Consider the following 27,482-nt stretch of genomic DNA (forward strand, 5'->3'; position numbering starts at 1 on the left):
CTTGGAGTTTCCAGAAAGGTTGATGAGGTGACACGCAGGGCGATTGTTCTCCACGTTCTGAGAGCCTGTTACCCAGAGAGCACTCAGAAAGCCGTAGTTGTTGCACGTGAGCACTGGGTTGGGCTCGTGTCCCGCGGACAGTCAGTTCACCTTGCAGTCGCCTTCCTTCGTCCCTGCCGCTCATCTGGGAGGTGAGATTCTTCCGACCAAGGGCAGCTGTGTAATTCTCCCACATCAGTTCAGGAGTCAAGGCTCTGCCTATTTGAGTCTGCCTTCTTCCTGCTCCTTTACTGCATTACCCCTTAGTTCCAAGTCCTCTCCAGCCTCTAAAAGGCAGGGTAGGATATTCCATTCCACTGCTTGCCTTCATGTCCTTGACGCAGCCCTTCTTCGTACTTGCTCACCTGCCAACCACCCTCTCAAGAGCTTTCTGAACATCTCAGCCAGTCTCTGGACTCTTAAAAACCTACTCAATAATATACCAGGCATGCTTAGGCTCTGCATGTGCAGAACATTGCGTGGTGAGCCTGGTGGCTCCATGAGGGCAGGGACTGTTGCAGGCTGATTCCACACCCCCCTGTGTTATGTAGGCAAGTGTTGGACATGGAAATGCACAATCGGTATGTGTCAGTGGAATTGCTTTTACTTTCAGTTTTTTCTGCTTAATAATGGTTGAGCTTGGAGCAGGATTAAACTTCTTTGCCCAGTATCCACTATGTGGGAAAAGTAATGTTAAAATTCATAGTGGAAATGAAAGTGTAATCTAATTTATGGTATTTACCTTTATAACCATCGCTTCTGGATTATCACAGACCTGTAAAAGTGAGGCATCTGCAGTTTTAAAGGTTTACATAGCCTTCACATGAAACCTTTCCGTGGCTTGGTGGATGCATTTAGAATTCATACAAAATGTAATGTTAACATTTTATCTGACTCAGACATCCATGCTGCCTCGGTCTTCTGTGGAGCACTGACATAGCCCTCACGGAAGGCCTCTGTTCACGGCCCGCGCCGTGCACGCCGCAGCTCTGCCTGCACGCTCCTGGGACTCCGGCCTCCTGTGCCACTTGGACCAGCAGATCCCTTTGTTTCGTATGCCCCCACAAAGCTCAGCTTTCTTCTTCAGAAACTCTAAACCATGTTTTATCATTGGCAGGGATTCCCACTGTGCCACATGCATACGTCTTTTCATTATGAAAATTAATCCTCTTGCTGTCAGTTTTGTTTCTAATTTAGCTTCGTACCAAGTTTCTACGCATTTGCTTTTCTTCATCTGAAGGTTGTACTTCATGTAGACATAGTTAGAGAGTTTATTTTTTCAGTCTATTTATATTGCTTTTAGGGAGTAAATATTTGTATTTACTACATACATGTGGGTTTATGATCACAGGAATACAGGGATTTCTAAAGACATTTCTTATGTTTTCTTTTTACATGTTAAGAAAAACCTGTGATGGGGGCTTGGGATGTCAAGGATGAGAATGAGAAATTGACATAGTAGGACGGTCTGTCTTACCTCGGTAGGTTGGTAGTTGCAGATTCAAATCTGATTTAAGAAATTAGTCTTCTGTAAATTCTGGTAAAGTAAATTGTTACCTTTACATGAATATCTACAAATACCTTCTCTGTAGAGTCATAAGAGAAGTTTAGCCTCATTTCCGAAAGGCATGGCAAGTGTGAAAAGTATACAATGTTGTGTACTCTGGAGAGAGTTCGTTTCAGGAATTTGGAAAGGTCATCATTATCTTACTCGTGTTCAGATAAGTAATGCACCAGTGAGAAGTGTTGTGAGGAATCATTCTTGATTTTTGTTGCCTTTCTCCTATTTGCATTTTATTTGGCTACAGTGTCATTTTTTTTTTCAGTGTACATGACTTTTTTCATGGTGCTTTAAGTATTAAAACATCACAATTGGAACTATTGTCTGAGTCCTTTTGTCATCCCTTACAGGTATTCATCAAAGTGATAGACACAAATGACCATCGTCCTCAGTTTTCTACGTCAAAGTACGAAGTTGTTATTCCTGAAGATACAGTGCCAGAGACAGAAATTTTGCAAATCAGTGCTACGGATCAGGATGAGAAAAACAAACTCATCTACACCCTGCAGAGCAGCGTAGACCCCTTGAGCCTCAAGAAATTTCGTCTTGATCCTGCAACCGGCTCTCTCTATACTTCTGAGAAACTTGATCATGAAGCCATTCACCAGCACGTCCTCACAGTCATGGTACGTTCTGCCTGCTCTCCTGCCAGCACGTGGTCCTGAGGCCTTTGTGTGTTTGAGTGTGTGATTCTTAATGAGTTACAAGGAAAACACCAATGGGATTTGATAATGTGTTGATTCTTTCAGGTCCGAGATCAAGATGTGCCTGTAAAACGCAACTTTGCAAGGATCGTGGTGGATGTCAGCGACACGAATGACCACGCCCCGTGGTTCACCTCTTCCTCCTACAAAGGGCGGGTTTACGAATCGGCAGCCGTGGGCTCCGTTGTGTTACAGGTCACAGCTCTGGACAAGGACAAAGGGAAAAATGCTGAAGTGCTATACTCGATCGAGTCAGGTATTTCTGGAGCGTTCAGTGGAGTTTTAGATTGGCAGTCGTTAAAAGTCTGTTTCTGCTTTTCCACAATCAGTTCTGGTATTGAAGCATTTCTGTGTATCTGCAAAAATTGCTTAAGTTGATCTCTAGATGCAGCTTAGAGAGTTTGGGACGTTCTTGGGGACTTCACCACATTAGCACAGTTCAAGGCTCCGAGAAGCTCCGGAGTAAAGGAAACCTTATTTGACCAACTCATATTTCTGAAATTATTTTAACCACACTTTCTTCCATAAACACACTTAGGAAGATGCGTGCCTGGTAATTTAACATTTTACTTTGGGGTCAGAGAGTATTTTCTCTTGAGCAGAGCAGGAAGTTCCTTGATGGTGTTGACTCATCTCGTAACTGGCTCAAACCTCAGAAAGGTGTGTCATGCCCTTCCCACCCCTTCCAGATTTACCTCGATTTTCGCCACTCACCTTTAACAGGTGAATTATGCTCATGGAATTGGGTTGAGGACTAGACCCCAGAGCTGGGGCCTGTTGGGGTGGGGTTTGAGGCAGCAAGGGCAGAAAAAAACCAGCTGGAGTTGTGGGCCTGGATGGTTCCCAGACCCAGAGGCCAAGAAATCCAGAGTCGGGGTAACAAGGGGGGTCACCAGGGAGCAGTCCTGCCATAGCAGGATGTTTTTGGTCTCTTCTGTTTTCCGCTGCCATTCCCTCATTCATTCCCTCATTCATTCATTCCATGGGCTGATGAAGCTGGCTTCATGTGCCAGGTGCCCTGTTGGGAGCATTCATCCTTGTGCACGGTACTTGGGGTCGCCATTGGGTCCACAAATGCATGTCTTGTGAAAGTTCCACGCCTGATTGAAACGGCTCTGCTTTAAAGCATGTGATTTGTACAGTCAGTCACATGGTTTTAGGACTCTCCTGTGCGTAGCAATGAAATGTTGAGAAGATAGTTTACAGTTTTCCATTGTCCTCAGTGCCATTGTTAGCACAAGGAATATAGTGCCTTTCAGTCTTCTTTGCAATGAGTTTAGATAATTAAAATCTGCCATTGACCTTGTGTATTTTTTTAAGTCTGTAGGTCTGCATATTTAGAAATTGTCTCTCGGTACAGGTATCGATTAACTATAGATCATGTAATCAAAATCTGAGGAAATGGAGAGTAATTTTTAAAAACCTACTGATGTGTTCTAAGCGGTGAAACTATGTTTATTTAGCATATTTGAAATTTCATTTATTTCCCTTAAAACAACCAAATTGAGTTGATGAGTCACAGGTAAGGTCTCATGCAGTGCCTGTGATTGCAGTGTTAAAATGTCTTGTAGTGTAGTTAGGGCCTTCAGTAAAGATGAAGTGTTTTTCCACCAGTTCAGAAGTTTGCGGTTAAGAACACGATGCGTTCCGTTGGTGCGTGCCTGAGGACTTCAGTAAAGGAATTCTGTCGCAGACACAGTGACTGGGTTTATGTGGGAGAAGATGTTAAACTTACCCTTAGCTTTCACATAATTTTCAACAACTGGGTGGTTAACATATTATTGTTGGTGTCTGAGGAAAAGCATGTGCATTCTTTGAGTGCCTCTAATGACTGATGGGATTAGTGATCTGGTATTCTGAGAATGGACTCTCTCCTCAATGAATAGATAATACCAGTGGCCTATTCTGGTGTAGAATTCGGACTCTGAAGAAGCTGTTTTTATAGCTTTGGTAATATAAAAGGACATTTAGGAGACCAGTGCTATTAAAATGCAGTATTGTGTGGAGGGTGTGTGTGGTGTGTTGGGGATGCAGGTGGGCATCTGTTGGAACAGGACAAACTATAAAATGTTCATACAAATGCCGTTCATTTAAGTCTGTGCACAATTACCTGCTTCTAATTTGTGTCCGATTACATTTAAAGTTCAAAAAGGCTAGTTATAAATTCAGTACATAACCCTGCATATTTAATGAGCAGCAATTAATTGAGCAAAAGGTTCGGGCTGATTAGGAGTCTTCAGGGAAAAAGGAATTAATTAAGAGATATTTTCAGTAACAGTTGAGTTACGTGCTAGAGACACGTCAGTGCCATACCCTGGTCTGTGTGGTGTTTTCTTCCTTGTATGTTTGTTTAATGAAGTAGATTATTAGAGTACTTCTTCAAAACCATTTTCACACCTGGAAATAGAAGACACTCCATAAGTAAATAAACTTACTGATTAGAATTGGTTTTCCTCCTCAAACTTAAGTTAATATAATTGCCTTGAAAGTCAGTAGAGGGTGCCGTGCCACTCTGCCAGTCAGCGGGTCCTCACTGAATGTCCATGGTGAGTCGGCAGGGAAAGAGACAGACCCCTTCACGGTTCTGTGTAACACGCTTAAGAGCAAAATTAGCTCATTTGTCTAGATAATTGCCCTGTTCACATATAGAGAACAATTTAAAGTTGTTAAAAAATCACGGGTATTGTAGCTGAAGTCAGTGAATAGTCCCCAGCCTAGTACAGACCTTTTCTACCAGCTTATGAAGTCGCTCATCACCACATGTGCCTCAGCGTTTGGTGAATGCACCTGTCGTCAGGCCAGGCAGGGCACTCTCTGCCACTCAGCAGCCCTCCTTGTTTCTCCATGTCAACATGGTGTTGCTTTCCCATCTGCAAATGTGATGATTTCTGCCTGAATCTACATGTATGTGGGATCCACATATCACATCACGAGCTGGGTTCCTGTTTAACCTTGTTACCGGCGACATGCTCCAAGCTGTGTTTATCAGTCTGATGCCCCAGATAATAAAGGATGTTTCTGAATCTCGCGTGGCTGATAGAGAGCAAGGTTGTAATACATGCTGTAGAGGAAACGCAGGGTGATGAGACAGAAACAGTCGTGCCCAACAGGGAGGCCAAGGAAGGCCTCGCCATCACACTCTCAGCAGAAGGCATTCGGACGAGGCCTGAAGGAATGGATGGGTGGAGAAGCAGTAAGGATAGCGGGGGAAGACTCTTCCAGGAGAGGACGTGTCAGATGCTGGGGCTCTGGGATGAGTGTGCCCTCAGGATGGAGGACGGAGAGGATGCCCGACTGGCTGGAGGGCAGGGAGCAGGTTCTGTGGTTGATTCATTCCTCCACTTGAGCCTTGAAGCTTCATTGGCAAGATAAGATTATCCTGTACAAAACAAGAGAAAAATAGTTATAGAAGAATGAATATGAAGTATTTTGGGTCAGCTAGTGAAGACAGACCGAGGGAGGTCTGAGGGGCAGGGATGAAGACAGTCGTCGTGGCTGCCACAGTCTCCTGTGTCAGGCTGGGCAGTCAGCCAGAGTTTTAGAAGGTGAGGGTGATGCACAGGTAGGAGGAGAAAAGGATCCTGGAGTTCTGACGGCTGCCGAAAACGCAATCGGGAAGGACCTGGAATCACTGACTCATACATGCAGACAGGCTGGAAATCGGTGTCTGAACAGCCTGGCAGAGGCAGCAGGACCTGGGTTCCACTCAGAGCTTCAGGGCCCCACAAAAGCCTGGGCCTCTGCCCTGTTGCAGACTGAGGCACTGGGGCCTAGACACAGAGCCGGGAAGGCTTAATGAAAACCAGGCTGGATATGGTCTCTGAAAAATGGCCGTGGATCTTTGGGAAAATGTGTTAAAGGAAGGAAATGAAGACTGTGGAGGAAGTGTTGACTGCTAATGATGTGGAGAGAGAAATGCTTGGTCAATCCCCTGGTTTGCAGCCCACACTCAGTAGCTGTGGTCTGTGAAATGCCACACTCGTGGCAAACCTAGGGGAAGAGTTTGAGAAAGCAGTTAAGTGGCAGCTGAGCTTTGTTTTGGGTGAGTGTAATAGAATAGTTCATTTGGGAAAAATGAATTCTGTGTGTGACGAGGATGATGAATTCTGGATGCTTGTTTATGAAACAGGAAAAAGGATGGTGGGCTCGTGGATGGATTAAACCTAAGAGCCTACAGCACCATCCTGATTGATTTATCCAAAAGGGCTGTAGAGAGCTACTCATTTCTTTAAAGATTCAGTCGATGATACAAAATTATAGGTTATTCTGGAGTTGTGGTTGCAGCTAAAGATATGTATAGTGTAGCCTGAAAAGGTCCAAAGAAAAGGAGGTGAAACACTCTGCTTTCGAGCAGCGTCTCAGCGTCCGTGCTGCTGACACTTGGAACCAGATGTTTTTTGTTATGTAAGCCTGTGCTGCGCTGTGCACTGTAGGGTGCTTAACAACCTCCCTGGTCATCACGAGATGCCAGGAGCGCCCTCTTTCTGCAAGTAGTGACAACCAGAAATGTCTGCAGGCATTACCGGAATCTCCTTGGAAGCAGAATCCCCCCTAGTGGAAAACCACTGACCTGGAGGATGAATTGACCTGAAAAAGATCAGAAGGGAATGTGGTTACAGTCTTCAAAACCTATAAAGTGGGGTGGGTTACACACATTTATTCATCAGCAGACAATTGTCTCTTGAAGCTTGATGTAAATTTCTTACTGAATTGAAATCTTTCACAAGGAATGTAAATCTTAAGAATTTTTAAGTCGTAACTGTTGAAAATAGATGCGGTCCAGAACTGTTTTGAGGGACTCCTGGACGATGACTGAGTCAGCTGCTTTATGGAAGGATAACCTTCCATGACATATTCCCGTGCAGCCAAGAGAGAGGGAGGTTTAGCTTTAAGAGCAGAGTGATATTTCTTCTGTTTTTTTGTTTTTCGTAATTTATAGACAAAATTCTGTAAAGTGTACGTGGTTTTAGATGGATAAAAATATACCTGGTTTTAGGTGGGTAAAAATAAGTTGAAGGCTCCATTCAAATGTTGGTATCCCCTGAGTTTCTGCTTAATTTTGGAATCTGATTTTTGAGGATACCTTTGTTTCTGTTTCTCTAACTAAAATACTTCTCTTTCTTCTTGTATTCTTCTCTAACATGTATTTTTTTCCTCTCCTTGCAGGAAATGTTGGAAATTCTTTCATGATTGATCCTGTCTTGGGCTCTATAAAAACTGCCAAAGAATTAGATCGAAATAACCAAGTGGAATATGATTTAATGGTGAAGGCTACAGATAAAGGCAGTCCACCAATGAGTGAAATGACTTCTGTGCATGTCTTTGTCACAGTGGCTGACAACGCCTCTCCTAAGTTTACATCGAAAGAATATTCCGTTGAAATGAGTGAAACTGTCAGCATTGGGAGTTTTGTTGCCATGGTGACAGCCCACAGTCAGTCTTCAGTGGTGTACGAAATAAAAGATGGAAATATAGGTGAAGCTTTTGATATTAATCCACATTCGGGAAGTATCATCACTCAGAAAGCCCTGGATTTTGAAACTTTGCCCATTTACACACTGATAGTACAAGGAACCAACATGGCCGGTCTGTCCACTAATACGACAGTTCTGGTTCACCTGCAGGATGAGAATGACAACTCGCCAGTGTTTGCGCAGGCAGAATACACAGGGCTGATCAGCGAGTCCGCCTCAGTGAACAGTGTGGTCCTGACAGACCGGAACGTCCCGCTGGTGATTGCAGCAGCCGACGCTGATAAAGACGCTAATGCTTTGCTTGTTTATCACATTGTTGAACCGTCTGTGCACAGCTATTTTGCTATTGATTCTAGCACTGGTGCTCTTCACACGGTGCTCAGTCTGGACTACGAAGAAACAAGCATTTTTCAGTTTACCGTACAAGTGCATGACATGGGAACCCCACGCTTATTTGCTGAGTATGCAGCTAATGTCACAATCCATGTAATTGACATCAACGACTGCCCTCCTGTGTTTGCCAGGCCATTGTATGAAGCATCTCTTCTGTTGCCGACGTACAGAGGAGTGAAAGTCATCACGGTAAATGCCACGGATGCCGATTCGAGCGCATTCTCACAGCTGATCTACTCCATCACCGAAGGCAACATTGGGGAGAAGTTTTCTGTGGACCACAGAACGGGTGCCCTGACCGTGCAGAACACGACTCAGTTGAGGAGCCGCTACGAGCTCACCATTAGAGCTTCCGATGGCAGGTTTGCTGGCCTTACCTCCGTGAAGATTAACGTGAAGGAAAGCAAAGAGAGTCACCTCAAGTTTACCCGGGATGTCTACTCTGCGGTCGTGAAGGAGAATTCCACGGAGGCCAAAATGTTAGCTGTCATCACTGCTGTTGGGAATCCAATCAATGAGCCTTTGTTCTACCAGATCCTCAACCCCGATCGCAGATTTAAAATCAGCCGCACTTCGGGAGTACTGTCCACCACTGGCATACCCTTCGATCGTGAGCTGCAGGAGGCGTTTGACGTGGTCGTGGAGGTGACGGAAGAACACAAGCCTTCCGCCGTGGCCCACGTTGTCGTGAACGTCGTTGTGGAAGACCAAAATGATAACGCGCCGGTGTTCGTCAACCTTCCCTACTACGCCGTTGTAAAAGTGGACGCCGAGGCGGGCCACGTCATTCGCCACGTCACCGCCGTCGACAGGGACAGTGGCAGAAACGGGGAAGTGCACTACTACCTGAAGGAGCATCATGAACACTTTCAGATTGGACCCCTGGGTGAAATTTCACTGAAAAAGCCATTTGAACTTGACACTTTAAATAAAGAATATCTTGTCACAGTGGTTGCAAAAGACGGAGGGAACCCGGCATTTTCGGCAGAAGTCATCGTGCCGGTCACTGTGGTGAATAAAGCCATACCTGTGTTTGAAAAACCTTTCTACAGTGCAGGGATTCCAGAGAACATCCAGGTGCACAGCCCTGTGGTCCACGTGCAGGCGAACAGCCCGGAAGGCTTGAAAGTGTCGTACAGCATCGCAGACGGGGACCCTTTCAGCCAGTTCACCGTTAACTTCAACACCGGTGTTGTCAGCGTCGTGGCTCCTCTGGACTTCGAGGCCCACCCAGCGTATAAACTGAGCATACGCGCAACTGACTCCCTGACGGGTGCTCACGCGGAAGTGTTTGTGGACATCGTGGTGGAGGACATCAATGACAGCCCTCCTGTGTTCGCTCAGCAGTCTTACGCGGCAACCCTGTCCGAGGCATCTGTCGTCGGAACGTCCGTCGTTCAGGTCAGAGCAACAGATTCTGATTCAGAACCAAACAGGGGCATCTCATACCAGATGTTTGGGAATCTTAGCCAGAGTCATGATCATTTTCATATAGACAGCAGCAGTGGCCTTATTTCGCTACTCAGAACCCTGGACTATGAGCAGTCCCGGCAGCACACCATTTTGGTGAGGGCTGTCGATGGTGGAATGCCCCCACTGAGCAGCGATGTGGTCGTCACGGTGGATGTTACCGACCTCAATGATAATCTGCCACTCTTTGAGCAGCAGATTTACGAAGCCAGAATTAGCGAGCATGCCCCTCACGGACATTTTGTGACCTGTGTGAAAGCCTACGATGCAGACAGCTCAGACGTAGACAAGCTGCAGTATTCCATTCTGTCTGGCAACGATCAGAAACATTTTGTCGTTGACAGTACAACAGGGATTATCACACTCTCAAACCTGCGCCGGCATACCTTGAAGCCGTTTTACAGCCTCAACATGTCGGTTTCCGATGGAGTTTTTAGAAGCTCCGCCCAGGTTCACGTGACCGTAACAGGTGGCAATTTGCACAGTCCTGCTTTTCTTCAGAATGAGTACGAAGTGGAATTAGCCGAAAACGCTCCTGTGCATACCCTGGTGGTGGAGGTCAAGACCGTGGATGGGGATTCTGGCATTTACGGCCACGTGACTTACCATATTGTCAATGACTTTGCCAAAGACAGGTTTTATATAAATGAGAGAGGACAGGTATTCACTTTGGAAAAGCTGGATCGAGAAACCCCAGCGGAGAAGGTGATCTCAGTCCGTTTGATGGCCAAGGATGCCGGAGGAAAAGTTGCCTTCTGCACCGTTAACGTCATCCTCACAGATGACAATGACAATGCACCACAGTTCCGAGCCACCAGGTATGAGGTGAGTATCCGATCCAGTGCCGCTAAAGGGACTTCAGTCATTAAAGTTCTCGCAAGTGACGCCGACGAGGGGTCCAATGCCGACGTCACCTACGCCATTGAAGCAGACTCTGAAAGTGTAAAAGAGAATCTGGAAATTAACAAGCTGTCAGGTGTCATCGCTACAAAGGAGAGCCTCATCGGCTTGGAAAATGAGTTCTTCACTTTCTTTGTTAGAGCTACGGATAATGGGTCCCCATCAAGAGAATCTGTTGTTCCCGTCTATGTTAAAATCCTTCCACCAGAATTGCAGCTCCCCAAGTTTTCAGAACCATTCTATACCTATACGGTGTCAGAGGACGTGCCTATTGGAACAGAAATAGATGTCATCCAAGCAGAACATAGTGGGACGGTTCTTTACAGCCTAGTCAAAGGGAATACTCCCGAAAGCAACAGGGATGAGTCCTTTGTGATTGACAGACAGAGTGGGAGACTGAAGCTGGAGAAGAGGCTTGACCACGAGACAGCTAAGTGGTATCAGTTTTCCGTACTGGCCAGGTGCACTCAGGGTGACTACGAGGTGGTGTCTTCTGTGGACGTCAGCATCCAAGTGAAAGATGCGAATGACAACAGCCCGGTCTTTGAGTCTAGTCCCTATGAGGCATTTATTGTTGAAAACCTGCCAGCGGGGACGAGAGTAATTCAGATCAGGGCATCTGATGCAGACTCAGGAACCAATGGACAAGTCATGTATCGCCTGGATCAGTCACAGAGTATGGAAGTCGTCGAATCCTTTGCCATTAACGTGGAAACAGGCTGGATTACAACCCTAAAGGAACTTGACCATGAAAAGACAGACAATTACCAGATTAAAGTGGTTGCATCAGATCATGGTGAAAAGATCCAGCTATCCTCCACGGCCATTGTGGATGTCACCGTCACCGACGTGAACGACAGCCCACCACGATTCACAGCCGAGATCTATAAAGGGACAGTGAGTGAGGATGACCCCCCGGGGGGTGTGGTTGCCATCCTGAGCACCACGGATGACGATTCTGAAGAGATCAACAGACAGGTTACTTATTTCATAACAGGTAAAAAAAATTCAAACCAAATGGGTTAATTTAAAATTGAATTATTTTTAGAAGTCTAAATTATAAGATGTATCGTGTGGGAATTGAAGGGGGTGTAAGGGATGATTTTAGTTGAAAATATCTAAAATAATAAGGAGAAGTCACGTCTGTTGTGCCTCATTTCAAGCTTGTTACCTGAGCAGAGCTCCCAATTGTGTCGTGAGACTGTTTTTTATTTTTGTGATTCATTCTTTTGAATCTTAGTATATAACAAGTATAATTAAAAACATCTATAGTTTTAATGCAGGCTGAATTATTGTTTGGTAGTAGTAATGCTATGTTTATACATTTTGATGCTGCTTTTGTGGTAAATTAGAAAGCCCATATATGCCAAATCAATTATTTTAATATTCAGTTCTTCAGAACAATAACATTTTACATATTTTGTGCAGTTTATTTTTTGAGTTACTTATTTTTCTCCTTTCGACAAATTTGACTGTCATCTTCCTCCGTTGATTTAATAGGAGGGGATGCTCTGGGGCAGTTTGCTGTTGAAAATGTACAGAATGAATGGAAGGTGTATGTGAAGAAGCCTCTAGACAGGGAACAAAGGGACAATTACCTTCTGACCATCACCGCAACTGACGGCACCTTCTCATCAAAAGCTATAGTTGAAGTGAAAGTTCTCGATGCAAATGACAACAGTCCAGTTTGTGAAAAGGTAAGCAGCTCTTCCCTTCAATTTGTCTGTTAGAATTTAAATTTCTCCTTTCAATAGGAGCATCGTTTGGCGCTGTGGTGTAATTCGCGTGTGTTTTATAATTGCTTACTGATTGAGCAGAGGTGTTAAATGGTGTAGGACTTGGAAAAGCCTCAGAACTGTTTGGGGGAATGCCAAAGAGATCAGAAACCTCATTCTGAAAAGCTAAGTCATGGACAGGACTATAGTTGTGTCTAACACTGAAAGTGCTCTGTGAACTTTTCCTGGGGGGACTCTCTTACTGTGGGGGTACACCTGTTTTGGGGGAAGGAACTGACCGGAAACAAAGTGCTGATTTTCCATTAGACACTGTTTTGGGGGCACCTGCTCTTCTGTACACTAGAGAAGCTAAGAGGTGGACAGCGAGCTTCCTGCATCTGCAGGGCTCACCTTTTAATAAGAACCAAGCGTAGACATAGGCAGGGCTGCCCCCTCCATGGTGAGGGCCATGTGGCTCAAGCAGGGGCGGTCCCTGGGGCCAGAGAAAGGGCCGGCACAGCTTCGGGGGCTGGTAACTGGGTTTCTGGAGTGGGTGGGGAGGGGCTGTGTGGTTTGAGGACAGATTGTGGGAGTAGACACTGAGTTTACCAGAAGTGGAGAATACCCCTTCGGAGTCATAGAAAAGGGTGAACTGGATTATAGCGGGCGGTGGCGGTTGTCCCAGGGGATTTGAACTCTATCCTAGAGGAAATAGGGACATTGGAGCCTTTTATATTGGTAAGGCAGAGGTGACATGAGCCAGGAGTTCCTTAAGAAGCTTAGTTTGGAAGTATAGTGTCCATTATTTAGATAGGGAAGAGGGCGTGCAAGGCGGCCCTGGAAAGGCAGAGGCGGCGGAAGGAGTGAAAGGACCAAAGCCACCTCGAGGAAGACCATCTGGTGTGACAGCCAGCAAGCATGCCATCAAGCCCAACTCTGTGTAAGACTAGGCGGGGTGAGCAAGGCCATGGCAAAGAGGAGTCTGAACAGGCACAGGTTTGAGAGGAGTTCCATGCTGAGTTCCACTTCCAATTGGCTAAAGTAATGGGACATTCAGTTGACTGTTTTTTTTAGACATTGAGAGATGGCGAGATGTTGGACGCGTATTAGGGAAGGGTGAGGAAACTGGGCAGTGTCTCTGGATAGCTGAAAATTGGATTCATTTAAGAGGATACTAACAAAAAGGGAAAAAAAAGAAGAGAGATTTTCTAAGGGCGAAGGGGCTGAGCTGGAAGGAAGAGGAGGACACCAGTGCAGTGCCACCCAGGGCTGGGGAGAAGGGGACTCTGGGGACACAGGGTGGCTAGTGGAGCTGGGACGTCTGGGATGTGACACAGACCATTTGGGTCCCGCGATGGTGTGCAGGTGGCGGTCTTGGTAGCATGATGTGAATGGACGCCTCGTGGCAATTCAGAGAGTGCAGCAATGAAGAAATGACCTGGCCAGGGAAGAAGGCTGAGAGTAAGGAGGGAGGAGGAGTGTGCTGGGCCAGGGGAGGGCGGGGTAGAGGATGTGATTGTGAAGAGGGTGGAGGAGTTGGAACTCCGCAGATTCTGTGAGTCTGAGATGCTTGTGTCTATGGAAGGTGATGGGGCTCTTCTCAGGGAAAGACTTTTAAGATTGAAGAACACTTAAATTCAATCAGGAGGGCAAGTGGAACTCTGAAGGTTGAGGAGTTAATCCCAGTTCTTATTTGTACTTTATATTTTGAGGTGGGGTGAGAGATTCTGTGTCTTACAGCAACTGTCTTTGGGTTTTTTTTTTAGCAATTTCATGTTGAGATGCGATGCCGTGTCATCCTCGGGAATAAGACGGGGACACTAGATCTTTTCAATTCATCGTGTTACGAAATACCCCTCCCAGGGTCCTTTTTCACGGAGGCCTTTTCCAGCAGTACTTCACCTGTAGTTGAGTTCAGGTTAAGAACATCAACAGAATCTTAATCTTTTTATCTTAGGTTTTAATTTATGGCATGGAGTTCTAAATAATTGGAGCTGGAAACACATGTTCACTGTTTTTTAGCATGGGGGCAGATGTGACAGAGAGGGCACCAGGATCGAGCAGGGCGGTGGAAGGGCCCGAGCCTTCACGCTCCCTTCCGTGACCTTCGGGAATCTGGGCTTTTTTCCCATAACATGAAACTTGCTTCTCTCCCAACTGGAATTATTTATGGTAGGAACACTAAAAAAAAGTAACACAAAAAAGTAAATTCCTGTATTTGGAAAAAAGGCAGATAGGATATAACAGGTGTTTATTCTCTGCAATGTTTAGGTAAATATGGAGTGCTACTTACATTTTCCATTACTGCTTAGATTTTCTCCTAGGGATCTGACTATGAAATCAGCTTAATGACGTATGATAGCATTTTATAGGTTAAACGTCCGGTGAGACTCTTTGAGGGACGGAAAGTTGGTGACTGCTCCACAGAGCCTCCTTGTTTCACATGTGTTTTATGTTTTATGGGAAAAATCATTTAAAAGCTCTTTTTTATCTTTAGTCCTTTCCCATGTTTTCTGTGGTCAAAGATGATTTCTTTTCCGTTGTTCCCTTGACATTCGTGCCGCCTGCTAATGTTTTTATGTAACGATTTTGTTTAAACTCTTTGCAGACTTTATATTCCGACACTATTCCTGAAGACGCCCTTCCTGGAAAACTGATCATGCAGGTCTCTGCTACAGACGCAGACATCCGTTCTAACGCTGAAATTACTTACACGTTACTGGGTTCGGGTGCCGAAAAATTCAGACTAAATCCAGACACAGGTAATGGTGGAGTTTGGGACAAACTGAATTGTGTATTCCAACAGTATCATATATGTGGCAGATTTTAGAGCACACACAAAATGTGAAATTACATCTTGCCCTTTTCAAATTTATTCTAATGCTCTGAAGTTGACAGACCATAGAAATCTTAACAGCAGTTTAGTGCATGAAGTTTGCGGTGAGATTTTTTTAAAAAAAAACAGCAAAAAATCACCTAATTGAACCAAGGATTTAACATTTAGAAGGCATTTATACCACTTGTTTAAAAAGAAAACCTCAGAAGTTAAATTATAACTCAAGTTTTCTGCTTTATCCATTTTATTTAAATAGCCTATTTTCTTGATCTTGTGACCATAAATTTGTAAGTTAGCATAATTTGTAATTTTCATAAATAAAATGATTCACGATATCTCATTTATTTCAAAATAGTTGTTTTCCTCTTGTATTTTGGTAAAATTGGGATCAAGGACGTTTTCTGTTAGGCCTTTTCATTTTCCTCCTAATGAACTAATTGTGAACGTGAATCTAATTTTTGAGTCGATTTAAGCATTTTTTAAATTTGGTAGATGAGGTAGTTGTGTTTTGCCTGTGCAATCTCATACACACGGTGAGAGGCCCTGGCCTCAGACCTGCAGGGCCTGAAGAGCCGGAGCTCACTACCCCTGGCAGGTGTTGAATCTGCCATTGATGATACTGGTCACAAGAGGAAGTCTCTTACTCAGACTAAGCAACTGAAAGAGAAAAGGGGAAGACAGAAGACGTACAACCACAGATCACGGCTTAAATTACAAGTGAGTCCATTGGTTTTTGTTTGCAGGTGAACTGAGGACGTCAGCCCCTCTTGATCGTGAGGAGCAAGCTGTTTATCATCTCCTCGTCAGGGCCGCAGACGGAGGAGGGAGATTCTGTCAAGCCAGTATTGTGCTCACGCTAGAAGATGTGAACGATAATGCCCCTGAATTCTCCGCCGATCCTTATACCATCACCGTGTTTGAAAACACAGAGCCCGGAACCCTGCTGACGAGAGTGCAGGCCACAGATGCGGACGCAGGTAGCTTCGGGGGATGCTCTTGCTGTGCCCGTTCACCGACATCCCAGGAGCCTGTTTCCAAACACATCCCAGATGCAGCCTGTGCCACGTTAGCACTTGCATATGATTAGGATGCAGCACTGTATCATCCTCGGGAATAAGACGGGGACACCAGATCCTGTAAATTCATCATATTATGAAATACTCTTTTTTCTTTTTCTTTTTTGAGATGGAGTTTCGCTCTTTTCACCCAGGCTGGAGTGCAATGGCGCGATCTCGGCTCACCACAACCTCCGCCTCCTGGGTTCAGGCAATTCTCCTGCCTCAGCCTCCCGAGTAGCTGGGATTACAGGCACGCGCCACCATGCCCAGCTCATTTTTTGTATTTTTAGTAGAGACGGGGTTTCACCACGTTGACCAGGATGGTCTCGATCTCTTGACCTCGTGATCCACCCACCTCATAGCCTATCCTTGTTGTGGAAGGAAGTCTTTAGAATAATTCATTAATTTGTGATGAGTACTTGAAGTTCCAAAGTTGCGTGTGCCCAGTGAACCTACTGCTGGCTGTGAGGTTATCTGTGCTGTGACTAAAATTCTGGTTAGTGACTATATTAACTGATCTTCATATCCCATTGAATTAATTACTGATGTGTTATTTTGTAAATAAACCATTAGTGACAGAGAGAGGTTTTAGCACCATTGGAACATAATGGAAGCAAATGCTTCATTATTATAGGGTTACAAATCTTTCCAGATTTTTTTAGAGAAAATTGGAGTATAGAATATTTATAGAATTTTGATAGCAGAGAGGAATTTCTTCAGTCATACCACAGGTTGAGTATTCCTTATTTAATGTATTTGGAACTAGAAGTGTTTTGGATTTTTTTATTTTTTTCAGATTTTGGAATATTTGCATTATGTACTTATCAGTTGCATTTTTTTTTTAAAGTGTCAGGTCTGCACTCAAAAAGCTAATAGATTTTGGAGCAGTTCAGATTTTCAGTTTAGGGTTACTCATCCATCCTGTGATACTGAGAAATTTCAGAGGAATAGCAAAAACGTTGCTTTTCAGATCTTTATCACTGAAGCTAAAGGACAGGTTGATTTGATTTTAAAGGGTTAGGTACTGTACTGTTGGCGCCTATATAAAATATCTAAGAAGCCAGATTCCCATGACATTATATTTACATTTGTTTTAACCAAGGAACTTGTTCATCCAAAAAGTTGTTTTGAAGATCATAGTCAAACAAATTAGCATTTTCCCTTCTAAAATAATTTCTGTGTGTTTGCCTTTTTTAAAAATAATGTGTTCAAATTTTTTTAATTTAAAGCCCTTTGACACGAATTTATGTCTTGATAGGATTAAATCGGAAGATTTCCTACTCACTCATTGACTCTGCTGATGGGCAGTTCTCCATTAATGAATTATCTGGAATTATTCAGTTAGAGAAACCTCTGGACAGAGAACTCCAGGCGGTGTATACCCTCTCTTTGAAAGCTGTGGATCAAGGTTTGCCAAGGAGGCTGAGCGCCAGCGGGACTGTGGTTGTATCAGTTCTAGACATAAATGACAACCCCCCTGTGTTTGAGTACCGTGAATATGGTGCCACGGTGTCTGAGGACGTTCTTGTGGGAACTGAAGTGCTTCAAGTGTATGCAGCAAGTCGGGATATTGAAGCCAATGCAGACATCACCTACTCTATTATAAGTGGAAATGAACATGGGAAATTCAGCCTAGATTCCAAAACAGGTAACCTACCGTGTGTCTGAGAGGAAACCCTTCATTCCACCGAAAACACTAGACTTGCCTGTCACACGGCCTTATGCTAGTGACGCTGTGTTGTCGGGGTGTTTTGAAAAGGTAAACCGAGTTTTCTTTTAGTTTACAGTGGGATTGGATGTTGTTTGGAAGACTTCAGATCGTAGTTCTACTTAATACATTTTGGGCACGTTCATTAAAATACAAGCACATTAACTTAAAACGGAAAACTAAAGCGTCACATTCTAATAGTTGAGTTGAGATGGAAGGTATCCCAAGTGAGTAAATGTAAGAATGGAGGATCGTGGAGGTCCCTGTGTGGTCACACTCACAGAAGGTGCTTCCCAAGGGAAATAGCAATTCCAGCCTCTTGGATTTTAGTTTCTGTCGTGGGCCTCTGATAATGCATTAAGCGGACTTCTTTGTCCTGCTGGTTGTCTATAGCAGTTGGAGCATTTGAGTCACGTGTAGGGAAAGGCTGCCAGCAAGCTCAGGAGGCGTGGAAACTCGTGACTCCTGCTGCGGGGATGCTTCAGAGCCTCGCTAACCTGTGGTCTAAGATAGTCCTAAGTCTTCAAACGCTGTAAAAAGCTGCTCCATTCAAATGGTCTGTATAATAAATATTATAAAATTATTTTTAGGACTGTAGGACTATAAGGATGTGAAAGGAAATATGTTAAAGGAATTGTTAAAAAGGGATCTTTAAAAATGATAGGACATAAATAAGGGTTATCTAGAAATTAAATGAAAGGATATAAATCTCCATTTTCAAAATACAAGAAAGAAAATGAAACTAAAAGACACCGTAGAGTTTTTATGTTTTTATTTTGTTAAAGTAGAGTGAAGTCTAGTGAGCTATGATGTGGAAGGGAGATACTGCAATCATTTTTATAATAAACAGCTGTAGGTAGTGTTGACTGGGAAAGCAATTTAAATATGAAGAATATCATCAAAATTAAGATAAATAAAGATCCAGGGATGGGCAAATTCACAGTTTTTAATTGTTGAGTTAAGAAAATAGGAAACATTCATAAATGGTAAGTAAACTTTAGAAGTGAAAACTAAATGTACTCACACGTGTTCACCCGTTTCAGTCATGGTAGGAAAATGTGGCATCACAAAACGCCGAAAGTAGTTTTTATTTTCTCTACAGGGGCCGTGTTTATCATTGGGAATCTGGATTACGAAAGCTCTCATGAATACTACCTCACGGTAGAAGCCACTGACGGAGGCACACCTTCACTGAGCGACGTTGCCACCGTGAGCATTAACGTGACAGACATCAACGATAACTCCCCTGTGTTCAGCCAAGACACCTACACGGCGGTGATCAGTGAAGATGCCGTTCTGGAACAGTCTGTCATTACGGTGTGTTTTTATCCCCTTACCATGAAAACTACATATCTTCTGGATCTTTGCGAAAGATTGTAGTAAAATCAATCTAGTTTTTGTAGTGGACTTTGTAAATATTTTGGAGATTCGAAAGTGTCATTTGTTAGGCCGACCAATTGCTGACTTTCCTGCGGATAATTGTGTTAAAACAGCTAAGCTTCGTTCAGGAGGCTTGTTGCCCTTCCTTCGCTGCATCCTGAACAGGAGTGTGCTGTGTTCTAGGTCATGGCTGACGATGCTGATGGACCTTTGAACAGCCACATCCACTACTCAATCATAGATGGCAACGGAGGAAACTCATTCACAATCGACCCCGTCAGGGGAGAAGTCAAGGTGACCAGACTTCTTGACCGAGAAACAGTAAGTGAAAAAGTTTGATTCGCATTGTTTACAGATCATCGATAAATAGAAACGCCTTGTGTTCATGTCTGCTGGACGTGGTGTGACGTAGGACTGACCTTCTCAAGAAACGACAGGCAAAATGTAAATACTTGAAAGGCGGGGTTACACCACGAAGGTCTCAGTGTGAGAAATGTGTTCCATGCTAGTATGAAGTCTGCGTAATAAAGCTTTGTATTCAGGAAGAAACTATTATTGGTTCCATTGTTCTGAGACACTTCATAAAGCTAGAAGCTGGGTTTTAAGTAATATTTGGAAAACTGTAGACGTTGAGAGAAGGGAATTTCCTATGAGGAGCTGCATGAACACAGGCATGCAGATAGAAGCCAAGAAATGTATTTAGGGAACTTTACCCAGTTGTCTTGGAGTAATCATACCAAGAAAGAAGAGTGAGATAAAATAGAAAGGTATTTTACACACAGGTTATGGGCCGCATAGAAAACCAGGACCAAAGGTTTGGACCTGGTGCCACAGGCAGTGGGATGGGAGTGTTTGTGAGCTGAGGAAGGATAGTCGCTCTTCTGTATCTGCAGGTTCTGTATCCTTGAAGTCAACCCACCATGGATTGAAAAGTATTACAAGAGAAAAATGCAGGGTATGGTGGCCTGCTCTGATAGTCTCAGCTGTATGGGAGGCTTAGGTGGGAAAGCTTACTGAGCCCAGGAGTTTAACACCAGCCTGGGCAACGTAGTGAGACCCTGCCTCTAGAAAAACAAAGTAACACAATAAAAGATAACGATACAACAATAAAAAATACAAAAAAAAAACCCTACAATATAAAAACCATTTACATTTCATTTATATGAGGTACTATACGTAATCTAGAAATGATTTAAAGTGAATGGGAGGGTGTGCACAGGCTATATGCAAATGCTACACCACTTTATATCAGGGACTTGAACATCCGTGGATTTCGGTGTCTAGATATCAAATGAAGAAACTATATGCAAAGGAAAAATTAGAATCCACAAAGCTCAGATACGGCCCCACATAAAAAGCAGTGGTATCAGAAGCAGCCCGATTTCTTGGTCTTTCTTTGACTGGGTGGTACTGTTAAAGAGAAGCGATGAGGTAGAAACGTGGAAGGAATGGGAGAGGCTAATGCATGTGGTTTTCGATATGCTGGCTTTTAAAGGGAAATAGCATATTCAGGTGGAATTACTCAGCCAGTATTTAGAGATTTTAGTCAGATTTAGAAACTGGTAAGCTGTAAATGTAGATATGGTACTTGCCCTTGGAGATGATGATAGAAGTGACATGAGGGATTGAGATAAATATGAACAAATGAGGAGAGGCAGCAAGGCTGAACATCTGTGTACCCACCCACCCATTTATCCAGTTATCCATCCATCCATGCATCTATCCAGTCATCCATCCATCTACCCATCCATCCATCCACCCATCCATTCATCCATCCACCTATCCATCCGGTTATCCATCCAGTCATCCATTCATCCACCCATCCATTCATCCACCCATCCATTCACCCACCCATCCATTCACCCATCCACCTATCCATCCATCCATCCATCCATCCATCCAGTCATCTATCCATCCATCCATCCATCCATCTACCCATCTATTCATCCATCCATCCATCCATCCATCCATCCATCCATCCAGTCATCCATCTACCCATCCATCCATCTATCCATCCATCCATCCATCCATCCATCCATCCATCCATCCATCCAGTCATCCATCTATCCATCCATCCATCCATCCATCCAGTCATCCATCCATCCATCCATTCATCCATCCATCCACCCACCCACCCATCCATCCATCCATCCATCCAGTCATCTATCTACCCATCCATCCATCCATTTATCCATCCATCCATCCATCCATCCATCCATCCATCCATCCAGTCATCCATCTATCCGTCCATCCACCCACCCGTCCATCCATCCATCCAGTCATCCATCTACCCATCCATCCATCCACCCACCCACCCACCCGTCCATCTACCCATCCATCCATCCAGTTACCCAACCATCTATCTAGATATTCATGCAGTTATCCATCCACCCATCCATCTCCCCACCCATTCACCTACCCACCCATCTGTAGTTGTCCATCCATCCACCCATCCACCCACCCATCCATCCATCCAGTCATCTATCTACCCATCCATCCACCCATCCATCCATCCATTTATCCATCCATCCATCCATCCAGTCATCCATCTATCCATCCATCCACCCACCCGTCCATCCATCCATCCAGTCATCCATCTACCCATCCATCCATCCATCCATCCATCCATCCATCCACCCACCCACCCACCCATCCATCTACCCATCCATCCATCCAGTTACCCAACCATCTATCTAGTCATTCATGCAGTTATCTGTCCACCCATCCATCTCCCCACCCATTCACCTACCCACCCATCTGTAGTTATCCATCTATCCATCCACCCGTCCACCCACCCATCCATCCATCTACCCACTGACCTATCCACCCATCCATCCATCTAGTTTATTCACTCACCCAACCCCACATCTGTTCACTTACCCATCCATCCACCTCACCCGTCTATCCATTTATCTGTCCATCTACCCATTACCCATCTCTTCAGTTAGCCATCTGTCCATAAACCCACCCACCATCCATCTAGTTATCCATGTACCCATCTGTGTAGTTACCCATCTGCTCATGCACTTACCCACCCACCCACCCACCCATCTATCCACTTGCTCATCCACCCAACTGTACAGTTACTCCTTCATCCATTGTCCAGCCATTCATCTATGCAGATTCACATACAGGAAGGGAAGTTGGGCAGGAGCTGCCTCGGAGAGGTAGGCATGTGAAGGAGAATCGAAAGAAGCCTTCGATTTGGGAATCAGGACACTGGGGATGAAGGAGAATGAAATGTCAGAATAATGGGTGTATCTAAGATTAAAGGAATTCGGGGAGAGAGTGATGAGATATCTTACTGAAGTCTCAGTTCTTCAACTTCTCTTCTGATGTGTGAATTTTGAGAAGGGACTTTCTAAGGATTTGGGAAGCATGCTTAGGATTGCAGCTGTGGGGCAGAATAAATGTAGTGTCTTTGACTAAAGACCCCAGATCCTTTAATTTACTTCTGTCCATTGTGAGATAGCAAGGGAGCTGGCCGTGGCGTTTCCCAGGCTTATGTGCCAGCAGAACTCTGTGGTCGGAGCGTGTTGCAGGGCTAGCATTCTGCAGAACACTCTGGGATGGAGCCTGCTTTTCCTGGCATCGTCCACCACCTGTTCTGGGAGACAGAGCTTTATAGGGAACTGCCCTGAAAAAGAAGCTATCTCACTTGACTTTATTTCTTTGTAAGAGACCACGACTTAGATAATTCTAAGGGATTTAGACAGCTGAGAGTGTGAAATTGAGGGGGAGGGTGATTGGGAGTGTCCCGAGGCTTTGGCTCCGGAGGCAGCTCCTGTCTGTCTACTCCCCTGAGAGCAAACTTGGGGCCCTAAAGAAGGCCGCTGCCATATTACTGAAGCACCAGCAGTTGAGATGTATTAGCTTTCTGTTCTCATCATTTGTATGACTTCTATGTCTTAATACCCGTTAATAGAACTGCAGGTTTTTAAAGATAACACACTTGTACAAAACAAGTACGTTTTCGGGAGGCATCCGAGGATCTAATCATTATTGGCAATTCTTGCTGTTGGGAAATGTGTGTGACTTGCAGTGCACTCACGTGTAGGAAGTTAGGGAATCACACACGTGCAGGGGGATCTTCAAGACTCTCAGGAGGGCACTCCTGATCGGAGCTCTGTCCATCAGCCTTGGGAAAATGAACGTCCATTCTGTCTTTTCCCTGGAAAGATTTCAGGTTACACGCTCACGGTTCAAGCTTCTGATAATGGCAGTCCACCCAGAGTCAGCACAACGACTGTGAACATCGACGTTTCTGATGTTAATGACAACGCGCCAGCCTTCTCCAGGGAAAACTACAGCGTCGTTATCCAGGTGGGCTTCCGGTGCCAAGGGGGGCTTGCGGTTCTTTGAAAGGAGCTTTTCCATTGGCCTCTGTTGCTTTTCTTTCTTATCCAAAGATTTATTTTTAGAAAAATGGGAAAAGTACAATTCAAGGAGTCTCTGTGAATAATAAAAGATGAGTGATTTAAAGATAAAAGCAAGCTTCCGTCACTCCTCTTCCTGCGCTTTGATTTTTGAGGTATTCTCACTGCTCTAGGATTCCTAAGAGCTTATTGCTGAGTGAGACCTGCTGCTGCTGCTGCTTTTCCTCTGCACTCTCCTCCCCCTTGGCCTTCCTCTTCTCTCCTGCTCTTCCCCTAGCCCCCCTCCCGTCCTTCCTTCCCACCCCATCTTCTACTCCACTTTCACCCCTGTTCTTCCTCCTCCCCACTTCTCTTCCCTCCACTTCTTCTCCACTCCTCCTCCTCCTCTTCCTCCTCTGTACTCCTACTTTTCCCCAGTCCTCCCCCACTCCTCCTCCCCACACGTTTTCTCCACCCCTCCTCCTCCCCACTCTCCTCCTTCCCCCCCTCCTCTCCCCTCCTCCTCCCTCCACCTTTTCTCCACCCCTCCTCCTCCCCACTCCCCTCCTTCCCCTCTCCCTCTCCCTCCTCCTCCCTCTACCTTTTCTCCACCCCTCCTCCTCCCCACTCTCCTCCTCCCCACTCTCCTCCTTCCCCTTCCTCCTCTCCCACCTCCTCTCCACTCCTCCTCCCTCTACCTGTTCTCCACTCCTTCTCTTCCCAAATCCTCCTCCTCCCACTCCTCCCTACTCCTCCTCCTTCTACATCCTCTCCCTCCTCCTTCTCTCCGTCCTCCTCCTCCCCCTCCTCCCTACCCGTCCTCTTCCCTCAGCCTCTTATCTATTCTTCCTCCCTCCCACTTCTTCCCCCACTCCTCCTCCTTCTCTTCCTCCTCCGCACTCCCACTCCTCCCCCACTACTCCCTCCACTCCTCCTCCCCTTCTTCTCCACCTCTCCTCCCTGCCCCCATTCCCCCTCCCCACTCCTCCTCACTTCACCCCTTCACTCCTCCTCCTCTTCCTCCTCCTGGCATCTCCCGCCTCCACCTCCTCCCCCCACTCCTCCCCACTCCTTTACCTCTTTCCTCCTCCTCCTCTTTTCTCTTCTGCCTCCCTACTCCTTCTCCCTCTACCCCATCTCCACTCCTCCCCGCCAACTCTTCCTTTTCACACTCCTCCCCACCACTTCTGCTCTCCTTATTCCTCCTCTGCCCCCACCTCCTCAGCACTCCTCACCCCTTGACCTCATCTCCACTTCTCCTCCCTCCACCTCACCTCCACACCACCCCCTCCCCAATCCTCCCCCCTCCTCCTTCCCACACTCCCTCCTCTTCACTTCGCCTCCTCCCCACTCCACTCCCTCTGCATTTCACTGTCTCTACTCTTTCTCCTCCTCCCTCCACCTCATCGCCACTCCTCCTCAGCATTCTTCCTCCTCACTCCTCCTCCTTCCTCTCTTCCTTTTTTTTTTTTTTGAGGCTGAGTTTCGTTTGCTCTTGTTGCCCAGGCTGGAGTGTTATGGCACGGTCTCAGCTCACTGCAGCCTCCACCACCCAAGTTCAAATGATTCTCCTGCCTCAGCCTTCCCAGTAGCTTCGATTACAGGCTTGCACCACCATACCCAACTAATTTTTGCATTTTTAGTAGGGACAGGGTTTCATTACGTTGGCCAGGCTGGTCTTGAACTCCTGATCTAGGTGATCCACCCGCCTCAGCCTCCCAAAGTGCTGGGATTACAGACTTGAGCCTCCGTGCCCGGCCTCCTCTCTTCCTCTTCTCCTTCAGTCCTCTTCCTCTCTTGCATGCCTGCTCCTTTCTGCTCTTCCTCCTGTCCCCCTCTCCTCCTCCTTTCTGCTCCCCCTATTCCCCACTCCTCCTCACACAGACTTTCTTACTACATTTCCTTCCTAGCCTCCTTTTTCTTCCCTTTTTGCTCCACCCTTTTCTCCCTCTTCCCCACCACCATGCTCCCCTCTTCACCTCTCTTCCCTCTTCCTTTCGGATAGAGGAAGTAAGGCTTTGTTTTGTATGTATTTTATATGATTGGAAACTCATGTGTCCGTGCCATATAGATTTGGTGTGTTCCAGGATTTGTGTTTAATTCTGTTTCTGATCTCGTGCAGGAAAATAAGCCGGTGGGCTTCAGCGTACTGCAGCTGGTGGTAACAGACAGGGACTCTTCGCATAACGGTCCCCCCTTCTTCTTTGCTATTGTCAGTGGAAATGAGGAGAAGGTGTTTGAAGTTAACCAGCAGGGAGTGCTCCTGACTTCAGCTGCCATAAAGAGGAAGGAGAGGGATCATTACTTACTGCAGGTTAAGGTAGGAGTGTCTTTGTGGTTTGGTTGTGCATTCACGGAGAAGAGCTGTGTGGCCTGGTTACCTCCTCCTGCGTGAACAGCTTCCATTTCATACAGAAATCCATGGAATCGGGTCCTCGTGTTTTTCCACCCCTTCATGTTTATCCTGCTGCGCTCTGAAGGAGCTCATGGTCGATGTTGTCCTGGTCACTGACAGAGCTAGGTTTCGGCGTGAATCAGTGACGTGCTATAAAGAAATCTGTCCTTTTCCTTGATGGGTTTCTCGTGGAGAAGCGGGTATCTACTAGTCAGTCATTTTTTGGGAACCTGAGCAATATAAATGTTTTTGTTAAGAAGTTATAAACAGTGCCGTAGACAAAGGTGATCTTGTTCCCTTTTCTCGTAGGTGGCGGATAATGGAAAGCCTCCGCTGACGTCTTTGGCGTACATTGGCATTACGGTCATTGAGGAGAGCATCTATCCACCTGCGATTTTGCCCCTGGAGATTTTCATCACAGCCTTTGGAGAAGAATACTCAGGTGGTGTCATTGGGAAGATTCACGCAACAGACCAGGACGTGTATGATACTCTCACCTACAGTCTGGACCCGCAGATGGACAAGCTGTTCTCTGTTTCCAGCGCCGGGGGCAAGCTCATAGCACACAAGAAGCTGGACGTGGGGCAGTACCTTCTCAACGTCAGCGTAACAGACGGGAAATTCACCACAACGGCGGACATCACCGTGCACATCAGGCAGGTCACACAGGAGATGCTGAACCACACCATTGCCATCCGCTTTGCCAATCTCACCCCGGAAGAGTTTGTCGGTGACTACTGGCGCAACTTCCAGCGAGCCCTGCGGAACTTCCTGGGCGTGAGGAGGAACGACATCCACGTCATCAGTCTGCAGCCCTCGGAGCCTCACCCACACCTGGATGTCTTACTCTTTGTGGAGAAATCAGGTAGTGCTCAGATTTCGACAAAGCAGCTTCTACACAAGATTAATTCTTCCGTGACAGATATCGAGGAGATTATTGGAGTGAGGATCCTGGATGTGTTCCAGAAACTCTGTGCGGGACTGGACTGCCCGTGGAAGTTCTGCGATGAGAAGGTGTCTGTGGATGAAAGTGTGATGTCGACACACAGCACGGCCAGACTGAGCTTCGTGACTCCCCGCCACCACAGAGCAGCCGTGTGTCTCTGCCAAGGTAGTGCACGCGAGCGTGTGAACACCGGTGTCACCGACTGCTTCCTACAGCCTTCGATGGCTACACATGAAAAGTCATTTTCCTGAAATTGCTATTAATTATCTTTTCCCTTTCTCCCTTCTTATCTTTGAAAAAGAGGGAAAATGCCCACCTGTCCACTACGGCTGTGAAGATAATCTGTGCCCTGAGGGATCTGAATGTGTGCCTGACCCCAGGGAGGAGAAACACACCTGTGTCTGTCCTGGCGGCAGGTTTGGTCAGTGCCCAGGTGAGAGTTGAATGGTGGGGCATACTTTTATTGTTAAAAGTCAGATATATTGGCCAGGCGCAGTGGCTCACACCTATAGTCTCAGCACTTTGGGAGTCTGAGGCAGGCGGATCAT

At 45.7% G+C, this 27,482-nt stretch overlaps 1 protein-coding gene across 14 annotated transcripts in view; it reads left to right on the forward strand.

The window, feature by feature from the left end:
* FAT1 (FAT atypical cadherin 1) overlaps nt 1-27,482 on the forward strand; it is a 140,821-nt gene that overhangs the window by 94,865 nt on the left and 18,474 nt on the right. For all 14 annotated transcript variants that reach the window (XR_013532745.1, XR_013532746.1, XM_035292462.3 and 11 more), the window contains 13 exons: nt 1,951-2,226; nt 2,350-2,560; nt 7,471-11,538; nt 12,042-12,238; nt 14,865-15,018; nt 15,836-16,069; nt 17,409-17,798; nt 18,961-19,175; nt 19,422-19,559; nt 23,418-23,561; nt 25,716-25,913; nt 26,298-27,099; nt 27,236-27,367. Coding sequence is in view for 12 of the 14 variants with exons in the window: in XM_035292462.3 (XP_035148353.3) it covers nt 1,951-2,226; nt 2,350-2,560; nt 7,471-11,538; nt 12,042-12,238; nt 14,865-15,018; nt 15,836-16,069; nt 17,409-17,798; nt 18,961-19,175; nt 19,422-19,559; nt 23,418-23,561; nt 25,716-25,913; nt 26,298-27,099; nt 27,236-27,367 (7,159 nt within the window). In the remaining 2 variants the exon portion in view is untranslated. The remainder of the gene's footprint in view (nt 1-1,950; nt 2,227-2,349; nt 2,561-7,470; nt 11,539-12,041; nt 12,239-14,864; nt 15,019-15,835; nt 16,070-17,408; nt 17,799-18,960; nt 19,176-19,421; nt 19,560-23,417; nt 23,562-25,715; nt 25,914-26,297; nt 27,100-27,235; nt 27,368-27,482) is intronic.

Source organism: Callithrix jacchus, chromosome 3, assembly GCF_049354715.1.
Source record: "Callithrix jacchus isolate 240 chromosome 3, calJac240_pri, whole genome shotgun sequence".
In the NCBI taxonomy this organism is placed as follows: Eukaryota; Metazoa; Chordata; class Mammalia; order Primates; family Cebidae; genus Callithrix; species Callithrix jacchus.